The sequence below is a fragment of the Hermetia illucens genome, chromosome 4 (assembly GCF_905115235.1).
Source record: "Hermetia illucens chromosome 4, iHerIll2.2.curated.20191125, whole genome shotgun sequence".
Taxonomy (NCBI): Eukaryota; Metazoa; Arthropoda; class Insecta; order Diptera; family Stratiomyidae; genus Hermetia; species Hermetia illucens.
In genome coordinates, this window is record NC_051852.1 from 145,614,843 (window position 1) to 145,641,570 (window position 26,728).

Sequence of the window (26,728 nt, forward strand, 5' to 3'; positions counted from 1 at the left end):
ATGAAGCAAATTGCGCTATGTTGTTGTCGCTGTAGTACAGAAACAGCAGGAAACCAGAGCTGGAACTGCAATCGAAGCCAATTATAAGGGATCCTTTCGAGCTCCACCGAACGGGGAAGACGACTGGTATGAATCAATAGCATACTCAATTGTCATTTCATTACTGCCAATTTTTCTCTCCTCTCTACCAACTTATACAGGATATACTTTTCGTCCGGATACATGCCCATATCCGCTCGTAGTGTCAACGAACCACTCTACGCTCTGTTCAACTGGTATCCTTGTGGCAAACGAAACCAATAACTGCTGCAGTGAATAGTTGAACCGATGGCAGAGTGCTAGGAACTCAGTTCCAGTGTCCTCAACTTTATTTCCTCCCAGGCTGATACTACAAATTAGTAAGGAAACTTGACGATAGACCAGGAAGAAAAACTACCCAAAGTTTAGTATATGGAGTATAGGAGATTTTCCATATTTTCCCAGCAGTGGTTCCTTTGGATGCTGGAGATCATTGTTGGATCTAAAATCTGGGAACGGCTCTAGAAGGAAAAGTTTTTGCTATTCCGTTCGATGGTAGCTGGGAATTTTTTCCCATCATGTCCTTCGACTTTTCACTTAAGTCGTGATTATGAGCTCACGCTGAGCCTGGATGATGATGTTGTAAGGACGACGTTGGTAGCTGAGCCACGATAGAAACTTCATTAATATGTCGAAGGTAATTGGTAGTAGTAGTTGAAAGAATGTGCCGATTAAATGGCGTAACATTTGAATTTTTGTGCTTAATCATGTTTTTCCGACGTCCAGATAGTATATTCTCCCTGAAAAGCGATGCCAGTTTATTCATATTTGTTGAATTTTATTTGTTTTTTTTTTTTCGTAGGAAGCTTTTAGGACGATATCTATTGAGATGGAAAAGTTTCATATTCTGAAAATTAAAAAAAAAATTACTTTATCAGGAAAACATTTGGCTGGAACATTGTGTTTCTGGCTATGGCGGAAAAATGATGAAAATTCGGCGTAAAGTCTCCTTCCATTCTGAAAGGAATTTTCAGTGAATCGAGTTTTCGTTGCAACTGCTACAATCTCGGTACCAACGAGTGGGAGTAAAAAATTGTTCATTCATTGCGAAATCCCGACTAAAAATATATCCCCAGCGATCCTGAAATATGTGTATGAACTATATCAAATCTTCCTGAGAAAACTTTTTCCTAGGAAAGTCAGTTAAGCATTCCAAGCATTTTTCAATAAAAAAAAATGATGAACTTTGTCCCGCTTTTATACAAACGCTAACTACGAAGGGCTGGCATAATCGAAAAATACAGCTCCAGGACACATTTTTTCTCCTTATCTGCTCCGCCGAAATAAATTCAAAAATAAATTTGTTTGCAGATACATTGAAACAAGCAGAAGTGGTAGATATAGTCAACTTGAGTATAATGATCCTAGTCCCAGCTCCCGTATACATGTAGCTACCTATGACGGTGACATATATATACAGATGTCCTGGCGTAGCAGAAGATTTGTTGTCCTTGTTGGTTTGTCTCCTCGCGCTGCAAGCGCTAAAAGCCCAGAACAGCAGCAGTAGCAATTTCTTCTCGTATTCGGTTCGTTTAGTCCTTGTTTTCAAAGTGGCTTTGTAACAAGCACGAAATAGAAAAAGTTTCTTTTTTATTTTTAGATTTGTTCTCCGGGGTGCTCTGGTAACTGACTACGGAAGTGTAGATTGAATTTGTTTTGAGCTCCTTTGCGACGAGAACAATAACTACACGTTCTTTTGGGAGACAATGTACAGGGATTATGGTATTGTAGGTAGGATTTGAGGAATCGAACATTTTTCGCTGATTTGTGATATTTTTCTGAAAAGTAGGCTCAACGGTGGATGGTACTTTTAAATTTGAATAAATTGAGTTCGAATGTTAACAAAGTATTGGAAAATTTACAGGTGGTTTTCTTGGAAAAGACAGGGATGTTTTTTGAAACGAAAATTTATATAAATCTGAAGATGATTGATAAAAAATTTAAGCTTCTTTCACGATATAATTCGCAAAATTTGGCCTTGATTCTCATGGTTAAGCATCTGGTGAAAAAACATCTACAGGGTATTCTGTACAAGCGCAACAAAGACCACCTTGATGTTTACCACATCAGGAATGATTCTGTTGAAAATCGATATGAGAAGGCAGGATAAGGTCTTCCAGAGAAGAAACACTGGTAGGACCTCTTTTTTTACAAAAGGAATCCAAGTGCAGAAGAAGTAATGGAAAGCTGAAAAAATAGCCGAAATTTAGATCGTGTTTCCGCGAAGGAAAAGATAGAAGAAAAAATATATAACCAATTCATAAAGAGATATCATCTAAATAGAAAGTATCTAGATTTTTTTTATGAGATGGAAATCTTAAAAAGATGTTTCTGCGCCAAGTTGCAGTAGTGTGTGGGATTCTCACCCACTAAAACCAACCCCCTTTCTCCGCCCATATCCTTGCGGGACCACCGTGAAGTATTATTTCGCGAGGAAGGCTCTAGTTTACACCAGCACAACTAAGTCACGCGTCCGTCGCGCTTTCCGGGCTCGTTCCAGTTCCTACAGCTTTTCCTCTATCATAGTTACTATTGCGTTTATCGCACTCCAATTTGCTGCGGACCTCTGCATCTCCTCCACGAAATTATGGGGTCCGATAACTGCCTTGAGGGCGCCATTTAACCTGCCTCTTTCATTCATCTCCTACAATAGAACATAACATCTTCCGGGTCCTCGGATGTAGCGGCGCATTCGGAACAGTCTGGGGACCCCCAAAACCCAAAACCCGTAAGGATCTGCTTTATATGGTAGTTAAATTCTCCATGCTTGCACTCAACCTATCCCTCAATACACGGTATTAGTGTATAGGTTCAGCGGCGTTTTTCGGAATTATCCCACCGTTGCATTGCACACCCTCAGTGCGATTGGCCTGTATGCCCAACTTACCCTTCCCTGGTTCACTGTGTTCCAGTGTTATCCAGTGCGCACGCTCATACAAGAGCTGCGTATAGTAGGATGGGATAAGCAGCCGCGACTAGACTTTGGCCCTCCAATGTTAGGCATCATCCTTGCTAGACATGAACTAGTCTTTGCTGTCTTTCGCGCGTATAGTCCAGGTGTCGCCTGGAGCTCAACTTGGCATCGGCCATTACCCACTACTAATGATTGACGATTAGTAATAAGGATCGCCTCTGTCTTATCTTCCGCCAGGTCCAATTTCAACATTTAGAGCCATGTTTTGATGGCATGAATGGTTTCGCCTGCATACAGTTCCACGTTCTGGTAATGTTTCGCAACTACTACCACTACCAGGTCGTCTGCAAAACCGATTAATGTTGCCTCATTGGCACGCGAATGCCGAGCACTCCGTCGTACATTATGTTCCACAGCAGGGGTACAGAACCTTGGGGAGCACCTGTTGTCACAACAAATTCCTTCGGCCCGTCGTCCGTCTCGTACCAAAGAAGTCGCTTCGAAAGGTAACTGTCGATTATTCGAGCTAAGTAACCGGGGACATCTACTCCCGGGCCAGGTCTACGACCGTTGCAATGGCATCGCCTGTGGACCGCGCCGGGTAGTTTTTGGGACTTCGGTAGCAGCATCAACTTCTGTCTTTTCCACTGCGCGGGCAACACTCGTACCACCATGCACAATTCAAACGCACTTATCACTAATGCGGGCCTAATTTTAGCAGCCAACTTCAGGGGTTTTGTTCGGAATCTCATCCAATCCCGGAGCCTTATTATCCCAATTGGTCTACACATCTGCCGTGGTTCTTCCTCGGTAACCCCTAGGTTTCTGAAGACCTCCTATTGCACCGTTGGTCGAGGTCCACTTTCCTCCTGTTGCGGGAAAAGAATTGCGATTATCTGGAATAAGAGTCGCGAGCAACTTGTTCATTACAACCTTGTAATCAGCGCCCCACGGGTTCGTATTTGCTTCAAGGCACAACCGCTTGTAGCAATTCCACTTACTTTCCCGTATAGCCTTTTTAAGGCTACTCGAAGATCGCGGTATTTCCTCTCCGACTGCCGATGTTCTGGCTTTCCTCTAGTCCTTTGGTAAAGCCTCCTCGCTTGCAGACACGATGTTTTCAATAGCGCGACTTCCTGGTTACACCAGTAGTTTGGTTTCCTATTGTGGTGAAACTTCCGTCGCGGCATTGTAGAATCGCACGCTACCAGCTGCAACGTGCCGGTCGTCCACTCCCTTTTTCCCTTTGCAGCACACGCATCGTGGATCTTCCGTACAGTCGTTGTTAAGGTGGCCCTCTTCCTGCACCTGCTCGACCTGTCTTGTTCACGTTGTACATGCTGCTGCAAATTGACCGAAATTGAGGCATCTGAAGCATCTTTTAGGGGATACTTGCACCTTAAGTCGACACACGATCCAACCTATTCTTACCTTGCCCGCAGTAATCAGTTTAATCCCAGATTCCACCGGCAATCTAATAATAGCGGGCTGTGAACCTCGGTATGCTTTCTTCATCCTTTTGACGCCACTGTCTTCTAGGACGCTAACGTTGAATTGTTCCCTTAACACAGCGCAGATCTCCTTTTGTGATGTGACCTCGTGTAGGTATTTGCACTCGATTACTATCTGTTGCCTTCGAGCTGTAACGTCTACTTGCTCGCCTAGCACCTTCTTCATCTGGCCGCGAAAACTATCCTCTGTCTTATCGCTGGATTTCTTTAGCTCTGCCTGATACGACTCACACTGCCGCCAAGTCTGTCAATTTCGGATCGGCTTTAACTTTCCGAAGGATATCAGCGTAGAACATATCTCTTTTCTTGGAAATAATGGCTACTTCCGGACGAATATTCTTTTTTTTCTTCCGCCACTTTTTCCCGACCACCTTCGTCCATTCTTCGGGTTTACGGGCTACAGGCTCTTCCCTTTCTTTCAAAGTTAGGGCCGGAATAGAAGAACTACCCGAAACTTTCGCCGGCGCAGCTTTCTTCGATGAAGAGGCCTTTATCTTCTTGGCCGCTTGTTGGACACCAGAGGACTCACTTATTCTATCCCTACCCCGTTTGCCTGAGTTCTTATCTACTGTTGGAGAGGCGTCACCTGCATCTGCCGCGTAACTTTGTCACATGACGCTTGGGCCTGTTGCTCCTCCACCGCCCTAATACAACCGTCAATGCGGTGGACTTAGAGGAACGGCGGAGTGATATAATAGAGCCTTTCTTATTGGCTGAGTTTGAGATTCAGTTTTTGTTGGTCCCTCAGCGGACTCTAGGAGGGGTTCATCGAGCGTGCGAGGCATGAAAGATTGCATCCGGGACTACTTTATAATCAGGACCTCCTAGCGTTTTTGGAGCAGTTATCAAATCGAAATCCTCTGAACGTACAGATATTAGGTTGAGATCAGCAGTTGCTGAACCAAGTGATGAAGGTTCGTTTCGACTACGTGTACCACTGTTAGAGATGCACACGTTTCAGCTCTTCCGAATGTATGCTGTCCTGGCGGCTATTGATGGAGGTTACCATTATTACGAGTTGGAAGCGGATTATTTGGCGGTTAGCAGTGTCGTCCAAAACTTCGCCCTGATGGGTGAAAAAGAAGTCAAAGAATGTGTCCAAATTTGGGTGGTAACTGATGGGATACGCTTCGTATGCGGCGAAAAGCCTCCTATTGTTATAGTTGCAGAGAGAATGTGTGCAACCAGTATCTTTGCCAAGAATAGTGATAAGGACTGCCGTGGCGTTTGAGACTAGTGAAAGTGCACACACATAATCACTGGCTTTTTATACTATAGAAGGCGGTGGCAATTGCATTCCACTGCTCGGATGTTAGAGTAGAGGTACGTTTTCTCAATGCAACTGGGGTATTAGTACTTGGGGAGCACTGCGTGTCGCAAGTGGATCGTTTCCGATTGACGTCCCAGGATGTAATAAAAAGGGAGGTAACGGTGCAGGCTGGTCGATACTGTGACAAGAAGAAATTCGTGTACGTATTGGGTGCCAAATGATTAAGTAAGCGATGGCGCAGTGAAGGTCGGAGGGTCGAGGAGCTAGTAAGACGAGTCAAGAAGGAATAATTTTCCTGACAGCATCAGTCCACTGACAGGTTGCATATGTCCATATAAACAGTTACCCTAGATGTTATGTTATCTTTCTTATTGCAGTTGCGTCGTTGACAAACCCATCACTATTACCTGTACCTACTGCTCGACGTGTTACACGTTTATCTGTAGAAGGCAATTTTTCCTTGCCGGGATGAGGCCTGAGCTGCCGTCTGCCTACTGACCGCTGTGTATGCCTGACACGACTGAGAAAATGCTCGAAAAGCTTATCAGGAGTGAACTCATCTAAGCAATACATGCTGCTGAAGACAGTTCGGATTTAGAGTATGGAGATCGTGAAAGCAGTTCATCGTCCATCTCCACGACTGTGAGAAATGCCTTCAATTCCATAAAATGGTCACATCTGTGCTAGGCACACTAGAAAAGTAATTCCATGCGCGAGTCCTGCTTTATGAGAGGGGGCCAGAAGAGGATGCGATCACGGCGAGGTAGTACAGGGATCCTAAGACCGAACATTTGAAAGGTGCCCTATTAAAACTTGACATGGCAGAAAAGCCGCGCTTGCTCGTTTATGCGCATCGTCTTGCGGCACTTGCCGGATGTACTATTGAACATGCTCAAAGCAGACTTGCCATATTGATCTGACGGGTAAGCGGATGGATGACTACTCATGATTTCAGCCTAATGCTGAAGAAAAACCAAAATAGTCAGTTTGATCAAAAAGAGGATGCCGATCCTGCGTCTTATATCGATCGGCCAGTTGGTGACAAAGACAAAATCAACGATGAAGTAAATAGCAGCGAACAAGGCTGGAGCTGGAATCTGGACCTTAGGTCGGTTTATAACGAATGCAGGAGCCTTAAAGTAGTCTTGATGTCCTTGGAACAGAGGTGTAGCGCCTCGCCAACGCGCAGAGACAGGGAGCTTCGCGGGTAGTGTAATGCCTTAAAACTGGCTGGAATGGTGATCACGCGAGTGATAACCGTTGTCGTCCTTGCTAATGAACGTAAAGCCATTCATAAGTGAAAAGGAAGAGACTCGAGGGAGGTGGTTGCTCGTGAGGAACTGCTAGGTATACTAAATGAGTGGCAACGCTCTGGACAAAATAAGTCAAGCGCTGGCAGATAGAGCCGCGTTGCGCATTTTCTCCTTCTTCCAGCGAAGAACATTGAACTTGAACTGTGGGGTTTCTTGAATTAACAACTCTCTCCCCCTCTCCCCTCCCGTTGGTAAAACGAATTCCCTGACTTGAAGGCTACATAGGCCTATAGAGCGGGAGGGCTAGCCCCAAATTCCGTGTCAAACTCGATCAGGCTAGTTCTCTGATGATGTGGAGATGTTTAGTAGGTAATCTAACGGCGTACCGTTGTGGAAGTCCTACACTCTGCGTAAAAGCGCTGACCTAGTCTATCCACAGAAAAACCATCACCTGGATATTGCAAACTAACAAAGCAAGAAAGAGAGCTGATAGGCTGACAAATTTTCCTAATACCTGTTTTCCTGAACCGCATTTTAAGAAAGTAAAGCAGGCCCTCATCAAACAGTCGAATCGATTGCTGCAATACATTTACCTCATACAAGAACTACAGGTTGTTGGTGGAGAAATTATCAGCTCAAATCTTCGACATATTGATCCCGCAACCACCCTGCTTAATGAACTACGAAATTTAGGCTTTGCTCTTTTCCCTGACGATGAGGCTGAAGCCCCCAATTTCCTAGTCCCAAGTTTCAAAGCAGAGGAGCGGAGAGTGTCGAATCACAGATCTTTTTCTGAACAGTGGGATATTCTTCGAGAGGGCTGTAAGTTAAAACCCTCTTTGGTAGTCCTGAAGGTCCAATCGGCAGAGAACATTGGTAATCATGCAGAAAAGAATCAGTTGGGTCATGAGCAATTTCTCAGCATGTAAATCATGTGGCCCGGACGGCATAGCATAGCAGCTGGTGAAGAGCTACACATACTTATGACGTCCACGTTTTAATAGAAATATGGGAAAACATGGTTGTGAAGGAAGGACTTCAATATAACCAATTTTTGTCCATGGGCCTCAAAGGTACAGGGGCCAATTTTTTGAGTTGATGGATATATAGAAAAACCGTATGAGCATAATTTTACAGCTCGATTCAGACATACATTGTTTTAATGACCAGAATCGAAGTCCTCCGACTAGAACAGCGGTATGGGTTTATGTTGAGTGTAGGATCAGCATTCATACAAGTGGATGCGTGGCCTATCCAACAACTCCACTTCAACTGCGGTACGGTGCCCGACTTGCACAGTGCAACTCCACGCTGTAGAGCACAAGGGGCTCTGCCCGCCATATAGCACAACCACAAACACCAGGAAACTCCCGCAAGAGACCCAACCAATAATGATAGGACCGAAAGAAAATTTCCCAGGAGAACTTCTAGAGCATATGCTCCTAGATGGTTATCCCGGTTCCTATGGTGCTAGATAACCTCCGGTGAGGTTTCATGGCAAGGACCACTTTAGGCTCGGGGTGCCTGCCTCGAGTACCTGAGGGCGGTGCTACGTAGAAAAATATTAGAAAAAGGCGGGGTCGGATAGTGGTATCAGTAACGCTTCTCACTTAATATGACCTTGACGGTATACTGCAGGATGCAGACTTTGCCTTAATCTAACCAAAATTGATGTGATCCGTCCACCATTACCAAAGCGGAGCTGTAAGCAACCTTCCTGTGTAAAGTATCTTAAATGAATCCTGAGTGAGAATCCAAATTGGAGTTTTAATATAGAAATAGAGATTATGCTACAATTGGACTTTCAGAGAAACTTTGTCCGGAATTCTCTACCAAGCAGAAGCGGAAGACCAGTGTTGGATAGTCGAACCGTGGTCGAGGCCTTTGAATCGGCAATTGCATCCTCCAGGTTGCTGAATTTATGCAAAGTTGAACTGAACAGTCCAGACCAGAAGGAATCCCTAGAAAAAATTTTCCCAATATTGAAGTCATAGATTTGAGTTTGGTATCATAACTCAAGCTGGACGAAGTCTGAAGCGAAAATGACCGAAAAGTACACAACCAGAATCGTCGTCACAGTCACTTTCACGCCAAAGTAACCATCGAAAGCTAGGCTAAGATGGGCAGTGGGAACTTTTCAACCAATGAAATCTCCCGGAGTAGATGGAATTTTCCCAGCACTTATCCAGAGAGGCCTAGGAATTATCTTAGAGTCTCTTCTGAGGGTGGTAAGGGGGAGCATAGCACTGGGTTACATACCAAGGGCATGGAGACGGGCAAAAGTGGTCTTTATTCCGAAAGCGGGTAAAAAGGATCCTTTTCACCCTAAATCTTTCAGACCAATCTGCCTAACATCGTTCATACTCAAAACGGTGGAGAAGGTCATAGACAACTATATTAGAACTAACGTTCTAAAGCGTAATCCCCTACATCGCTGTCAACACGCTTACCGGGCAGGACGGTCAACTGAAACTGCTCTGTATCAGCTGACAGAGGTACTACGGGACGCCATAGAAACAAAAGAAATTGCACTGTGCGCGTTTTTGGATATCGAAGGAGCATTCGACAACACATCGCACACAGAGATACAGGATGCCCTGAGCCGCAAAGGAGTGGAAAACACCCTGGCACTCTGGATGGGCAAAATGCTAGAAAGCAGACAAATAGAGGTACAAACAGGTAGAAATTCTATTATCATGAACACCACTCAAGGCTGTCCACAGGGTGGACTACTATCGCCGCTGATGTGGAGAATGGTAGTGGATGAACTCCTGGACGTGTTAACTAATACTGGAATACAAGTCCAGGGCTGTGCGGACGACATTGTTCTAATCTGTAGGGGCAAATATGAAGATACCCTATGTGATAGAATCCAAACTGGATTAAGGGTTACTAGTGCCTGGTGCAGGAAGGTGGGACTGCGGATCAACCCAACCAAAACCACCATAGTACCATTCACTAGGAGGCGTAAGCTGGATCACCTGAGAGCCATAACATTCCATGATATGGAGGTGAAACGAGAAACAGAGGTCAAATATTTGGGAATCACGCTAGACCAAAAATTACTCTGGAAGACACATGTCGGAAACACTTGTCGAAAAGCCACGAGGGCTCTGATGACTTGCAGATCCATAGCAGGAAAAAAATGGGGTTGCAGCCCGAAGATACTACTTTGGATATATACTGCAATAGTAAGGCCAATGATTGCCTATGGAGCGGTAATCTGGGCAGAAAGAACCCAACTCAGCACACAAGCCAGGGAATTACATAAGCTCCAAAGGCTGGCTTGCGTGTGTATCAGTGGGACAATGAGGACATGCCCAACGGCATCCCTGGAGGTCCTTCTGGGATTAACCCCTCTCCATCTGCACATACAGATGCAGGCAAGGAGATCAATATTCAGGATGGCCGGTAGCATGAGTGAGGCGGGGAGCTGCCTAAATCGAAGGAAGATTGATATACTTTCTAGGCGGTATCCCGAATTACTGATACCAAGGGACAACATGACAACGAGGTTTCACTTCGATAAGAAGTTTGAAACACTTTGGAGTAACAAGGCAAACTGGGAGAGCGTGGCTGCGACATACGGCTTAAACCAGCAACTGATTACTTGGTACACTGACGGATCCCTCACAGCAGGGGGAGCGGGTGCCGGTGTCATTGGTCCAAGGAAAATGTACTTTGAGCCAATGGGCAGGTACACTAGCATATTCCAGGCGGAAATTTACGCCATAGACAAATGTGCCTCCTTTAATCTGCAAAGGAACTACAGGGGGCAGAACATAGCTATTCTCACCGATAGCCAAGCAGCGATCAAGGCACTTAGGTCCAACCAGGTGAACTCTAAACTGGTATGGGAATGCCTTGAGAAACTGAATACACTCGGCTCGTCCAACAAGGTCTGGATACTTTGGGTTCCAGGCCATGCTGGGTTGGAAGGCAATGAGGCAGCGGATGAACTAGCCAAGAAGGGAGCAGGGATGCCTTTACATGGGCCGCAACCCTTCTGTGGAATCGGAAACGGTTTCATGGCTATGAATCTAAGGAACGAAGAGAAACGGTTGAGGGAACTATATTGGGCGGGCCTACCAGGGATGGAGCAGTCTAGGGTGCTTATTGGGGGATACGAACCCATGCGTACAAAGGATTGCTTAAATCTCACCAAAATGAACCTCCGAATCATAGTGGGAATTCTCACTGGTCATTGTCGGCTGAACTATCACCTAGGGAACCTAGGGATATCTACGGACACTGCCCACAGGTTCTGTGAAGAGGAGGACGAAACCTCTATGCACGTCCTGGGACAGTGTCCGGCACTTGTGCAAAGTAGGTCGATACATCTGGGAGAACACTTAATACCAGATACAAAGCTGAAACTTCTGGAAGTGGGGAACATACTAAAGTTCCTGACGGTCACAGGCCTGCTTGAGATATTATGATCAACAGGTACACTATAACCAGTAAAAGGGGCACAATAGTTCTTCAAGGACGCCAACCGCGTATCTAATTGGTAATGTGACAATACATAGCAGCAATAAGGGGTAAATCAATAAACATATGAATATTGATCCGTTTAGCACTGTATTCATTCGGCCCATTTTTTTAGGATCAATTTTGACATCTAGTGCTGAGAAAAGTATATTTGAATTAATAAAAGTAAGGAGTAGAGATAATCTTCCTTGAGTTGTGAGATCAGATTCATTCAGATACTTGTATATGCGAAGGGTGCGCAATGGAAGGCTCCTAGCAAGAAAGGTTACCACATTGTGGTTTTTTTTTAAGAATTGAGCATTGAATAACATGTGAGGTTATCACTATCCAAATGTCTTAGCTCACCCTCTTCGGGGCATCTTCAGTTCGAAACTTAAAGATACAATAAAGGCATGAATATACAGGGTGCGGCAGCATAACTTCCTTTTTTAAAATGCGCGCCACTCAGTTAGTTGATGTCATAGCGGAGCGCTAGTGGTCTCGTTCAGGAGGGGATACTGTAAAGTTTTGTCCCGACACGGTTCAGTCGCCATCATGCGTTGGAATAGTGAGGAGCGTGCCTTTGCCGTTGAGGTTTACTTTTCAAGCGGATGTTCGGTTATTGCAACACAGCGTGCATTTCGGAATCGCTTTAATTTAGCCCCGTTGGCTCGCATCCCAGACCGCAAATCAATTGTTACATGGGTCACTACATTCAGACAAACTGCAAGTGCGACAAAAGGAAGAACTGGAGTCCCTCGGCCCGTTAGATCACCTGAGAACATTGAAGCAGTGAGAGCGTCAATGTTGCGATCGCTACGGCGTTCTACAGAATTTTTTTTCCCACGGCTAGAAAATTTAGATTTGGGGGACACTTGGTTCCAACAAGACGGTGCAACAGCACACACTTCAAGAGCATCGATGGGTGTTTTGAGGGAACACTTTCCAGAGCGCCTTATCTCAATTAGAGGCGATTTGGAATGGCCGGCACGCTCTCCCGATCTGCCCCCTTGTGATTTTTTTCTATGGGGTTTTTTGAAATCCCGTGTTTATGTGAACCGTCCAAGAACCCTACAAGATTTGAAGACCAACATCCAAGAAGAAATTGCCAACATAACACCTGCTATGCTAACAAGAGTCATGATAAACGCCAGAAATCGGTTTACGCAATGTATGGAGAATGGGGGACGTCACCTAACAGATTTGATCTTCAAAACAATGTAAATAAAAACTTTAGACATCTACCTACATTATAAAAAATAAATAAAAAAATTTTTTCCGATGCATACAATAGTTTTTATTGAGTTTTGAAAAAAGGAAGTTATGCTGCCGCACCCTGTATAATTTATCAGGAGAGGAATTAAGTATTGTGGGGTGGACATCAAAGTTCACATTGAGTTCATCTCCACAAGTAAATAAGCAAATATCTCAGGCATTTTATTCCTCCCACTGAAATTGAATATGGAACTTACTATAAGGTATCTACCAGGACTTTTAGATTCGGAAATAATTTTCCCAGAATACTTTGATTGAGATAGAATAATTGGACCCTCCTACGTATTTAAAGGAAAATTTCTTATGGCGAAAAATTTTTCAATATGAATTTCCGTAAGAGAAATCCGTAACCCTATTGATTCTTCCCAGGATATCTTCCGCTTTATTCTGACTATGAAAACAAAGGAACAAGGGATGCTAATAATAAATCACTCATCCCACCGGAAAATTTTCTTTGATTGTTGTAAAGGAGAAATAAACGCGTATAAATAGGAAAAGTTTCCTGGTTTATAGTCACCATCCCCGCGATCATTATCATTACTGCTGCGTTCGAATTCTCAAAGGACATATCTGAATTCACTGAGAAATGTAATGCACGTATTTATGGTCCTACATTCAAGTTGAGTCTTGGTGTTTCTCCACTCATAATACGCACACAAAGTTCCATAAAGCTGATGAAATCGGTGGAGTACCACACTTCACCTTCTTCACCTATAAAACACACTTTTTTAAGAACCTTGTGCGTTCTCTCCAGATTTGAACTCCTAGCTATGAGCCAAGAACTTACTCAAAGACGTGTACATATTTTTTAGACTTTTCAAGGAAGAAGTGCGACCTGTATTCCTGCTTTTGAAGAAGGAAGAGAATGGAGAAGTTCTGCTATTCTTCGCGGTGGAGATTTGTTGGCAAAAGACTCTTAGGATTAGAATGGAATAAAACTGAAGATGGCTCGATGGCGGTTTTAAAAACGTTTTCTTGTGTACAAAGAGCTGAAATAATGGCTGTCCATTGAGTGTTACTTAAGACTGAAAGGAAAAACATCGAACAAGAGGTAATTCAATATATTTGGATTGAGAAAAGCTAATTGATTGAAATAAGAGGATGAAGAAGATGCTAAAGTCAAGAACCGAGAAAAGCTGATGTCCGTATAAATCTACTTTATGATATTATAGTGGCTTTCAGACTTGATGTGTTTGCAAATGCCTTGTTTTCAGGGATGATCTCATAATACTCGGAAAATAATTACTTCACTACCTCATGGACCATTAATTCCCTTGAGGTAAACAGAAGAAGTGATGATACAACAAAAGAGCCGGCACGAAATAGGACTCATAAACAATCACAACGACTCTTGGACGCCATGGTTGGACTCACCCAAAATCCTTGAATCCTATCTAGTCAGTAATCGCTGCTGGTCTAGACTAAACCGAATTTATGTTATACGTAATCTGCACCATTACCGTCAACAACAGGAAAAACGAAATAACGAAATCGATACGCTTCGTTGTCCTTCTAGTTCGGGGCCGCCACCGGCGACAGGTTGACACCGGTATCGCTAAATCCCTTCAACCGGCAACCACAATAACAATAGAAGCAATAATAATTGCGAGAAAGTTATGCCCTAGGAAAGTCGACAAGCCATCATCCACTAGAAATGGGAGCAGCTAGCATAGCATTGGTACCCACCAGTTCGAGGATAATATTGACAATATGAGGAGCTGATAATGTTGGTTTTATTTCGGTAATATCTCTTGGCATAACAATAGGTACTACTGCTGGTTGTTCGCCACTAATGGCGTGGATAGAGCATAAGAAGTTTTGAGGATGCAGTAAGAATGATATTCAGGGTTGTTATAGTTGACCCAGCAAGAATAATTCTGGAGGTTTCACATTTTGCAGGCATTTTAATTAGTTTCTGATAAGGGATAAAGTTGAGAATGGAAAACAACAACACATCGAAAATATTAATAAATTCAATTAAATTATCGACGGAAGGTTACCTTATCTGGATAATTTATTTTATTCCAAAGAAATATTGACGGTTTTCAAGAAATTGGAAAAATGAAAATTTAGAAAATGTTTTTCTCTTTTTAGGGCTCCCAAGAGAACTTCAGACTTCCCCCGTTTTACTCAACTTTCGGCGGAACTGACAGTACCTCATAGGGTACTCTGACTTTCGTTCCTTTCATTTTATGTACTTTTTGTATATATTATTATTATAAATTGGAATATCCTTGATAGAATTTGATAAAAGCGTGTTTTCCCTCACCTTCCGCTAGGTGCGTGGGTCGCACTGATTAATAAAGTTAAAGGGATCCTTCAGTTATCTTTGTATGTCTTCCATTCAGTATTATGAACACAGTGGGGTAGACGTTGGAAAATCGATTTGACACTTCAGGCTACCTGTTGTATATATTGCGAACCTTCTTAAGGGATAGTGCCCTATTCTGTAAAGCGCGGAAAGAACAACTGGAGCATGAAGTGTACATCTATGGTGGTTCGGGGATTTGTGGGATCTGGAAAACTTCATATAATGGTTTGCAGAGATTTAGGATCTCTAACAGGTTACATAGATGACCTGGCAGCGCTAATTCCTACACACCTTTTCAAAGAAGCTCAGCGCGAAATGATCATGCGCGTGCCAGTAGCTGAATGACTGAGTGAGAATTCTAGCTCGCCCCAACCGAAGTGGTCGTCCTGATCAAAGAAAGGATCCCCACAGTCTTTCTAATGCCAGTTGGTGAAGCTAAAGTCAAATCCACGCTGGTTTTGAAATACCTCAGGATTGTGACAGTCTTGAAGGCAAGCTTTTTCGAACCAATTCGGCGTAGTACGGAAAGGTCACAGCTGGAATGTTTGTGGTAACCTGACTACTGGTCGACGTCAGAAGTTGCGTAGGCACTATTTACTGATGAGTAAGATTCCATTTTTCTCTAAAATTCTAAAATATAGGCTAGTGCCAAGCGTCTACCACAGATATAACAGGGAGGAGTTTTGAAAGTAGTATCAGTCTACCCCCTTGATTTGTAATGTGCCGAAAGATTCCAAATTAATGTCCTAGAGGCACCACGGAAGCGGCGGATGCCAAGAGTTTGTTGCAGAATATGAGTTTTGCATTGTTTTTGTAACTGTGGCAAACAAGGGAGCTTATAATCAGTTGCTGCCTTTAAAAAAAGAAAATCACTAAAATCTTCCTTCTTTGCAATACTCATTACCCCTGCATATAATCTTTAAAGAAGTGCTTCTGTTAGCGAAAAGATGAGGCTCCCATTATCGTACAGAATATCCACAACTAACTTACGAAATTGGAATGAACACAAATTCGATTTTCGAATTAGTTAATGAGTGCCTATTAATACGGCAGTCTAATTCTGCATCTCATTGTGGTTCCGCAGCATCTTGCAGGACCAGTTAACATGCAAAAATGGACCCTTCCGAAGCATATGCCAATGGTGGCAAAATATTACTGGACTGCTTTTGGAATACCTCAATTTTATATCAACACTGTCATCAGGGTTTCTGAGTCACAAACCCACAATGGAACTAGCTAATACCATACATAGAGTGGTTCGATATTATGTGCAAGGTGGCGATATTAGGGCTTGTATTGCTTCAACCAGTTTGGTATAAATCAAAGGAGTGGTAGACTGATGGATTTGAAAAAGAGCTAGGCAGTGGGGTTCGGATACACAGGATGAACCTAAAGAATGACATTTCACAACCCCTAGGCCAACTTTCCATACCATTGTTTTTCAGAAAGAGGTGTTTGCAATAAATGTGCGAAGAAAAACGGATCTACGAAGCATGCATGACCGTGATAAAATCCATATTCTCCCGGACGGCTTAGCCAAACCAGATCTAAAATGTTATATCGTCAAAACCCCAAAGTCCATCGGCAAAAAACTGGGATAACGTTAAATTGGATAAACGGGCTCAAATATATTAATGGGAACGAGACAGCGGTCCTAAACTATGTTTGTCAGATCGGATCATGCACTTGGAAACAGTAAAGCTGATGAAAAGTAATGGTAGATTTAACAGCTGGTCACTATCCTCTACAGAAGCATCTGCTTATGGTGGGGATCTATAATGAAACTCAAGATGCAGATGATCCAATTGGATATTCCATGGTCTCTCTTGGTTGAAAGATACCACCTGGTGAATAGCAAGCCCTTAAGTTTGGTGGCTAATGATGGTTTTTACACAAAAATGAATTTACAATAATCCAAAAACATACACAAAATATAATCCCCTTCCACATAAAATACCCTGGTCCATCCATCTATGCATTCGATGGAAGTTGCCGTCTTTTTAATCGGCGAACCACAGAAAACTGGTAATAATACCATGACCGGGTTGAAACAGGATTTTATAGGGTACCTCTCTAGATTTTGTGTAGGGTCTAGCTATTAAGGTTGGATTCTTTGGGGCAAACAAATGCAGGGTGCTGTGCTTTAGAATACTCCTATTTTGACAGCAGCATGTCGCGTTTTCATAGATTGTGTCCTCAGAATGTGAGAACAACCTCAATTTCATTTGCGAATTGGCGACAATACTGGCGGACGATCCTTAATAACCTTCATGACAGCAGATTGGCTGTTAAGTCCAAAAGGAGGGTGATGAACCAAAAAAAACGGATGAAAGTGTCTCTCCAACTGGTCCGGTCCTTTATCAAGGAGATGCGGACTAGAACCTCCTCCACCCTTAAAGAAATATTTGCTAGGATCAAGCTTAGGCTACAATAAAGCAGCTTTTGGCTTGGATATAATTCATACTCTCGTTCTATGAATGAATATATAGGGAACAAATACGATCTTGTAACCAATTTTGGTCAATCTACTGCAAGGGCAGAGATAAAGCAACATGTAGTCAATTGTCTCCACCCTGCGTCAAACTGTTAGTCGTCCTTTTTCTTTTTAAATCGGTTCCGAACACAACAGAGAGTTCAGTGAACCAATTGCGAAAAAGTGTCCCTCCAAATGGTCCGGTCCGTTATCAAGGATTTCGTTTATGATTCCCGACACCTTTAACCACACGGCCAACAAAATAATTTTGCACCTTCAACAAAATTATGGACCCCAGGTTGACATCGAGGTTCACTATGAAGATTGATCGATTGTCGAATACTTTTGGACCACGACTGAAGGGAAACTCGTTTTGCCTTAGTCATTACCTTCTACAAGGGCGTGATTTGGCATTCAAGCAGTCAGACAAGCATGCTTATGAAAGGGAAGGGGATCAGGAATTCGAGATTGCATGAAGCAAATGTAACAGCTACCTTTGCTTAGAGAAGAGCGAATTTTAAGTCGAAAAAAGGAGTTCAGAGCAACCTCTATGAACGGGAATGGGAGGCCGCCGCAGAAGACGACAAGCCGTAGGTAAGAGCGAATCGACTATCGTCCTGTAATTTAAGGACTGGGCGGAGAGTTCATCATCACTTCGGATAATTCTGAGGAGTTTCTGGGGCCCTAGATCGAACGCCCAACCCATAGCTTAATTTTCTGTAGGAAGAAGTTGACCTGAATAAGCACACTTCGGAATCGTCAACCTAATTGAAAATATTGAGAGCAAGTTGAAAATCGTCTCTAATTGCCGATTTTCTGATAAAAATGGTTAGCTTCGAGAATCTTGTACCCGCTGCAAACATATCGACATTTAATTTCATACTATTTGGGAGAAATTGATTTCCGTTTCCTCTCTCAAGAAAAAGACTGGGGCACAAAAGCCAAGAATTAGTTACAATATTCGCGTTGCAATTGGTACACCTTTTAACGAAGACTTTTTTAGGGCAAAACCTAATTAAACATTGGGATTACCTGGGATACCATAAGGACCAGAGAAGGTATGATACCTAGCGCCGACACAGCACAGTCAATAGTCCATGGAGACACAAAACAGGAGATATCCATTTGAAGTGTTAGGTTGGTGAAAAGGTAGCAATCCTTACTCATTTGCCCTTATAAAAAGGCACTCATTTGCATTGAGATTCACTTTCATAACTGAATTCATATTTGCTTTCTATTTTGCCCGTCACGTAACGTTTTTTTTGAATAATTTTTTTTTTAAATAATGGCCAAGGTTCCGAATTTTCCCGGATGATAGTTTAGTCGGAGTAATTCGGAGGTTCCTCTTGGTGAAATTTAAACAGTCTTAGTGCGCTTCGGTTCGTGTCTCCCCATGAGCACGTTGGACTGATCTATTCTTGGTAGGTTCGCCTAGCATAGTTCCCTCAGACGTTCTTCTTCATTTTTTAATGTCATAGCCACGCACCCGTTTCTGATTCCATAAAATGGTTCTGGTTCGTGTAGAGGCGCCCTTGCTCCCTTCCTGGCCAGTTCGTCCACTGCCTCATAGTCAATCTAACATGGCCAAGAACCTAGAACATCCAGACCTTATTGTGCGAGCCGAGCGTGTTCAGTCTCTCAAGGCATTCCCATACCAATTTGGAGTTCACCTGATTGGACCTAAGTGCCTTCATCGCCACTTGACTATCGATCAGAAAGGAATGCTCTACCCCCATTAGTTCCTTCGGAGGTTGAAGAAGGCACATCTGTCTATGGCATATATATCCGTCTAGTGCGGTTACCAATTGGTACGCTTTCCTTGGACCAATGGACCCCGGCGCTTGCTCCCTCTGTTGTATCAGTTGCTGGTTTAAGCCGTATGCTACAGCCACGCTCTACCAGTTTACCCTGTTACTTCAAAGTACTTCAAACTTCTTATCGAAATAAAAACTCGTCGTAATGTTATTTCTTGGTATCAGTAATTTGGAGTACCGCCGAGAATTAGCAGCTCCTCGTCTCACTGATACTCCCCCCAATTAAAACTGAGAGAAGGACGACCAAAATTGTTTTGTTAGCCGGATTTTTTGGGCTGCTGAAATTGATCCATTTCTGAAGCCCGTTATATGTTTTTCGAAAGTGATATTGGAGTAAGCCTAGATAGCCCTGAGGGCGAAGATGATTTTGCGAATATTGTGCCATTGTAAGAGCAGCATCCAAAGCAAGTTAATACAGCCTGGTTAAATGATTGATTCTGAGCTACACCAGGCAGTTAAAAAAGAAGGTACTGATCAGCAGCGCGAAAGACAAATTTGTTAACTCACAACAATTGTAGAAGCTTCGCCGGAAAGTATTGGTGCAACCACAGTATGGATGCCATATTGTATGTCCAGTTTATCATTTATTCTAATGTTTGAAATACTTTCCTTGTGAGATGAAGAGATGTGGACTTACGACCAATTCGAAACATTCTCAGGTCAGTTTCAGCTGGAACCTGATGGTATTGCATTACCTCCGCCATAGACGATTCCATTCCCATTTAAAAGGGAAGAGGCAAGAGTCGTTATAGTTCAAATGAACGTATAACACGTTGGAGTAGTCGTGGCCCAACAGTACCTTCAATAGTGGGAAGTTCCTCCTTCCTGACGTAGTGATTTCCGCTTCCTCTGACGTAGTGATTTCCCTGTGAGTTGGGGGGGTGTAGGATTCATTCAAAGTTTGCGGCTTGATTTAAAAGGCGACCAAAAAGTATAAAAATTTTTAAGGTAGCAACATGCAAATCTCGAAGTAAACTATGCTTTGGAAACGACTAGCACGCCTCGGAATCCGACTTAGCATTCTGTTATGACCCTTGTTACCGTTGCCAACGGTTTATGAACAGATTTTGGCACATAAAAACGCTTCTCGGTGACGGTATCGAGATTTTCCCCGTGTACACTTGTTCCAACTTCAGCGATACAGGCTGGACATTCTTTGGAATGGTTAAATAGGTTTAGCAAGAGGCACTTGATTAAGTTTCAAGGGAAATGTGGGACAAAAAAGAAGACTGCGAAAATGCTACTAAGGAGTATATGTAAAATCTGGACCTCAGGCAAGTCGAGATGAGACTATACAGAGCTGTGGGCCTGACGACGAAGGCTTACCTCCTGTATCAAGTCAAAGAGGATTTGGCCTGCTTATAACATAGCCTGATCACGAGAGCTCCTGTGCCAGACACGTGCAAATCCATGCAAGATTACAGCGGTCTACACGGGGCACTGGCCCATTAGAGGACCATACTGCCAGACTCGGAATACCCTACAATTCGCATTTGCGAAGCTGCCGAGAAGGGGGCGGGGACCCTCAGGCACTTCCTATGCGATTGCCTAGCTTTAACTAAAGTCAGGCTACAGATATGAGGTAAACCATTCTTTGGGGACCTCACTGAGATTTCTAGCTGCAGGGCTGGAGAGCTACTTTCCTTTGTGAATACTACGGGCTAGTTCTGAAGATCTGAGCCGGTGGATTCTACATCCCTGCTCTTATAACAGCATTCACGGTTTTAGGAGTTTGTTGGGTAGCTCAGTTTTCCTGTAAGAAGAAGCTTGCCTAGGATAAATTCTAAGCTACTTCTGGATGCCAGTTGGCAAGATAGAAAATCTTCAAGTATTTTGAAAGCAACAAATCGATTGGGATGTATATTCCAGTTAAAGAAAATAGCGAACCTACACGTTCATATTGATATACTTTCTTTGGGGCACTAAGATGCAGAAAATTTGCGACTGAGTTATCTTTAGACTTTACGACTGAACCATCTCTTGGATGTTAGCTGAGCGAAAAGTCACCATCCTATCTTTGACAAACACGTATGCCAGTTTCAAAGAAGTTGACCTGAAAATACTCTTCTTCAACATTGATCTAGCCAAAAATCTTAGAAGCTAAAACTTCGCAACCAGAACGAAGGAAAGCTGAACAGAATCCAAGAGTTTGTAAACATAAATTTAGTTTCGTAAGGACTCAAGAGCCCAGAAATGAGTTCCAGCCTGTAGTTAAAATAAAGTAAAATCGAGCCATTTTTGTAGCGGACAGTAAATGATGGAAAAGTTGGTTGACAGTTTTATTGATAGCAAAAATGGTCTCGAACAACGTATCTAAAAATGAAATGATCACCTCATGCAACACGGTCTCAGATTGAATCTAAACAAAACTGAATTTTTAACGACCGATCCCTATGAAACAGGCACAATCAATCAGTGGCAGTGATCTGCGCAGAAATGAGCGATTTAAATACCTTAGGTCAACGCTATCAGCCAATGGAGAACTGCGTTATGAAATCGCTTCACGCATTAACGCAACCTAAATGAAGTGGCGTTCCACAACTGTTCTCCTTTGTGATTGACGTATCAACGAACGCCTTAGATCTAAAATTGGCCGTAATGTGGTCCGTCCAGTCGCCCTCTATGGTTCTGAGTGTTGGCCGACTACAAAAGACAATGAACGACGTCTTGCGGTAATAGAGACGAAGATGTTACGTTGGACGAGTGGCGTGGCACGTTTTGATCACATCCGAAATGACGATATCCTTGATCGTTATGGGGTTGCACCGATCGTGGGAAAGTTGCGAGAGAGGCGTCTTCGATGGTATGGTCACACACTTCGTGCTAACGAGAATTCACTTACCAAGATTGGTCTGAACATCGAAGTCGATGGTAAACGACCAAAAGGCAGGCCGGAACAACGGTGGCTTGATACGCTGGATGGGGATTTAAAAGCCTCGAGATTGCACACAGATTCGATAGAGCCAAATGGCGAAATCGATCACGCCGAGCCGACCCCGCTTGTGAACGGGAAAAAGGCTGAAGAGAATAATGACTTAGCCAAAAAGCAGCAGGAAGAGGTCGAACGAAGTCGAACTTGGTTTAATAAAATTTATTTTGGTGGTAAAAAGATACATCTAAATTTTTACTACGGAAGGCACTATAACATCTTTCCAACTCTGATATTAAAAGAACAAATAATTTGATTTTAAGTACATAAAATTAAATCCCGGGCAAATCTCGGGGTAGGGAGTTGCTACAAACTGCTGGGTAACTCCCATGTGTTGAGAAACCAGGCTTAGGGGAGTCACTTCGCTTCTATGAAACAGTAAACAATTGTCCAGGCCTGAACCTGTATACAATTGGTATCATTTTGTGCCTCGTTTTGTAGGAAGAACGTTAACATTCGTATCTCCAGTAGTCCATTGTACTATCCTCTCTAGAGATTACATATATCCACAACCCCTCCAGGGATCCGAACTCGGAGTCGTAATATCAAAGCAGACGCCTCAGTCATTTCTGCCTTAGTATCATGATAATCGGTGATGTACACCATCATGCATGTGCCAAAGAAGACTCCTATACAATGAGGCCTTTATAATTTTTTCGGATATTAGGTCCTTGCCAACTTATTTCTTAATTTGTACACAAAATAGCTTACTTACAAACTGCATTGCAACAAAAAGCTTTAAAATTCTACTTACACTTAAATTTCTCATCCCTGAGTGCTTCAATACGTCTCCGATGCATCCTTTTTGGTGCATCACATCGTGCACCGCTCGTCTCAATCGGATTCTTATGTAGATAATCAGCCAGCCATCTCAAGTTACAATCACAGATAAATGGATTCCTTGCTAAATGTCTGCAATTCATTGAATTGAAAGGATGTCCAAAGTAGATGAATTCAAGCAGGAACACGATTCGTAGCAGGAACGACAGCAGTAGAGGCATCACAAGAAAGAGTAACCGTTGTAGCAATAAGCAAGCGAGCACGTTTAAGGACATGTGAAATGAGCCATGAAAGAGAAACAGAAAATGAGAACAAAAGGACATACAATTACAGAAAATGTCAACAAGTTTTCATTGATACATGTTAAGACGATTCAGAAGAAGGAAGAGATGAAAGTTAAGTAAATACAGGAGAAGTAAAAGAAAAGGACAGTCGAAATGAGCAATTGGAGTGCACTTTGAAATGATCCCCATTCTACGGATGGATAGAACATTCTATTCAGGACAAATTCTGGATGTAAGAGAGTTTTTCATTGTCCGTCCTTATTTTGATGAATAACAGTGAATGCGGAAAGTATTTTATTCATAATATAGTTCGTAAGTGGGGTTTAATTATAATAAAGGATCCAAGCGAAAAAGGAGACTTTTCTTGTAAGCGCAAGCTTCGTGGTTCACTATGTCCATTTTGGCTAACGAAAATTGTATCTTTATTTTCATATTTTTTTAAAAACCCGCAAATTCACATACTTTCCACATTCACTTAAATCTCCCGGGCTGGCTGGAGACCTTCGCCTGTTTAACATAATTTCAAAGGACTCATAACGAAATCTGGAAACAGTCCTTAGTCCTGCGCTACTTACAGTGTTTGAATGCTTTTCATTGAGTCGAAGGTTCCATTGCCCATCGACTGGATGTTATTATCGTAGAGCGACAGTAGGCTTAGGCTATGTAAATCTCGAAATGTGTCCTTTCGTATGCAGGAGATCTCATTCGCATTGAGTAACAATAGCTGTAACGATGACAATCCTTTGAATACTCCTGAAGGCAAATCTTTGATTTTATTCCCGTAGAGAACTCTGTAAGTGAATGGAATATTATTATTATGATCTGTAGCCAAGCACAGGATTTTCAACAAGTGATTATAGGGATTCGTTCTGTGGCATGCTTTGAGTTGTGTTTTGTCGGTGGAAGATGAGGCTTAGTCAGGTCATTATTAGTCCATTGTTTGGAGTCGAATGGAATAGATGCAGCGTTGTTGTGATAATATTCAACTCTTGATACTGAATCCTTTGAAGTTTCTGAATGCACTATTATGTGATATGTGCAATTGGCAGAATTAAACGGTCTTTTGCTGCGCAGTAGCCACGAGTGTTCCAGAATCTTAATTCGCATGTTATACAAGTTGATGATGCATATATGATATGACAGGATAGGAAATGCATGTGCAAAGGTCTGAATCTAATGAAGAGTGTCTCGGTTCATGCGGGGTATCCTCCCCAAATCTACCACCAAATCTATCAAATAGAAATAGTAAAGATAGCTTTCTTGGCGGTCCATTGAGCGTTTTTGTTCGGGCTTAAAAGTACACTTCAAGCAGTCCCTGCTTGTCGATAGACTAAAGGGATAGAAAGTCTATGAGATAGCAGACGCGAATCTGATATCGGACTGTAGCTAACAACTACTGCAAGATGCGATCTTTTGGTCTGAAATTCGGTTCTGACAGGATCTTGGCTGTTAGATTCTAGTCCAGCGTAGGGAATATCGCAATTGCACAGGGCGACGTACTGACGGAGACCGTCGATATAGTGGGGAAGGATATTTTCCATGAGCAAGTCCAGGAGAGGTTTTTTAAGGTTGGCATTGCGAGGTTTTTTATGGTGATGCGGGGACATGACCCTTGGTGACCGCAACAACAATGGTGAGACAACTTTCACCGCTTTGTCATTGGCGACACACTGTTCGAGCATAGGGCCTGGTACTGGCTATGATAATTTAAGCGTGATCAGCAGTAGATTTAGGAGTTACCCTCCGAATATGTGCAATAAAAAAGATGCTGTTATCGGCCTCGAAAGGAACCGTTTGCCTGGCGCAGGCGGGCATAGCGGCTCCCAAATTCAATACGGTCTGTTGCCGTCCAGCCATGGTGATATTTTCTATCTACGCAAACAACACGAAACTTTAAACAACCTGGCCTAAGCAGCTGAAAAGATGAAAAGAGTACTTTACCTCGATTTGGAATTCTATAACACCCGGTGAAGTTCCGTTTCTTGTGGATGATACGGCAAGCCACTGGATACGAATTGGTCCACCAACCAGAAGTGAAATTATATCATTATCAACCCAACCAAACAGAGTTGGGCTTCCAGGTCCCTCTTTTCCCTGTAGCTCCAGCAGTTTCTGTAGAATTTTATTTCGACGCAGTCATTAATGCTGAAAATCTGAGGTCTTACCCAATGAGTGAAAGAGGGGGATGATCGTTAAGATTCTCAAGCTCAAACGGTTGGAAACAGAGATTATAAAAATAGGGTGGTTTATGTGTCAGCTTAGGAACAGGTGGCACTGAAGCGATGGTTTAGATGGTTTGACTTCCGTCATATATTGCGAAGGCATGCACTAGTTCAAATGACAAGGTCGAATCAATGCTAGAGATGCAGAGCGGAAGGCCATATCAACAACGACTGTGGAGCTAACCCAAATTAATTGCTATGCAAATTGAAGTAGGGTGTCGATCATCGGCTCATTGTAGGTAGCAGCAGATACCCGGTAAATAGAATCGCAGATGAGGTTGATACATATCAACCTTAATCACTGCTGGACGACGGAGGACCTACTCTCGCAAATCATCCGCCAACGGCAAACGCAAACGGCTTCAAACAGTTGTTTGACCATGCCAATATAAACCCTTGGAGTGAGGCCTACAGGGAGGTTGCTGCGAAAGACGCCTGAGGTGACCTGCCCGCGCTTTCTGAAAGATATTATTGACACTGTTTCCTCACTACGAAAACAGTGGAAGACAGACGGCGGTCCAGCTTAATGTGTGCGAAATACCTCCAATACCTCCAGCTTTGGATGGTATCGCTAACAGAGCTTTGAAGCTCGCAGTGAAGACTAGGTCCGACCTTTTCAGTAATAGTTCTGAAGGGTGGCTAAAAAAGGGAATATTCCCTGCTCATTGAAGGAAGGAAAAGTTAGTGTCTCCTCCCAAAACCCGATATCGCCTGATCTGGCGGTTGGATACAATAGGGAAGATGATGGGTTATCTACAACAGACTGCTACCTATCTTCGAAACTGGTAATGGCTTGTCGGAGCGCCAGCTTGGTTTCCGGCGCGCCCTCTCTACGGGGGATGCAATAAGCATAATGGTGAACCATGCAAAGGGAGTGTTGATTTCTAGCGGCTGCTGTACTTTCTCCGTAATCGTAAAAATACAGAAGCAAGTGTTCAAAAAGAAAGAAGGAGGAAAACAGAAAGGAGCAGAAGCACAAGTGGCTAAAGACAGACCCACTTCGCGAAGTAATATCTACATAGTGGTCCGTATGGCTGGGGCTGCAGAGACCGGTGGTGGTTTTTAGTGGCTGCATAACCCCTATGCGTCCGCTCTAGCTCTGATGTTTGCCCGAGTGCACACTTTCGTCGTCCGCAAGTATTTC

The 26,728-nt window shown here is 43.1% G+C and overlaps 1 protein-coding gene across 2 annotated transcripts in view; it reads right to left on the bottom strand.

Moving 5' to 3' along the window:
• LOC119654308 (protein slit) overlaps positions 1 to 26,728 on the bottom strand; it is a 364,703-nt gene that overhangs the window by 87,656 nt on the left and 250,319 nt on the right. For both annotated transcript variants that reach the window (XM_038059629.1, XM_038059628.1), the window contains exons 11-12: positions 23,938 to 24,153; positions 23,053 to 23,210 (exon numbers count right to left, since the gene is read on the bottom strand). In XM_038059629.1, coding sequence (XP_037915557.1) covers positions 23,053 to 23,210; positions 23,938 to 24,153 — 374 coding nt within the window. The remainder of the gene's footprint in view (positions 1 to 23,052; positions 23,211 to 23,937; positions 24,154 to 26,728) is intronic.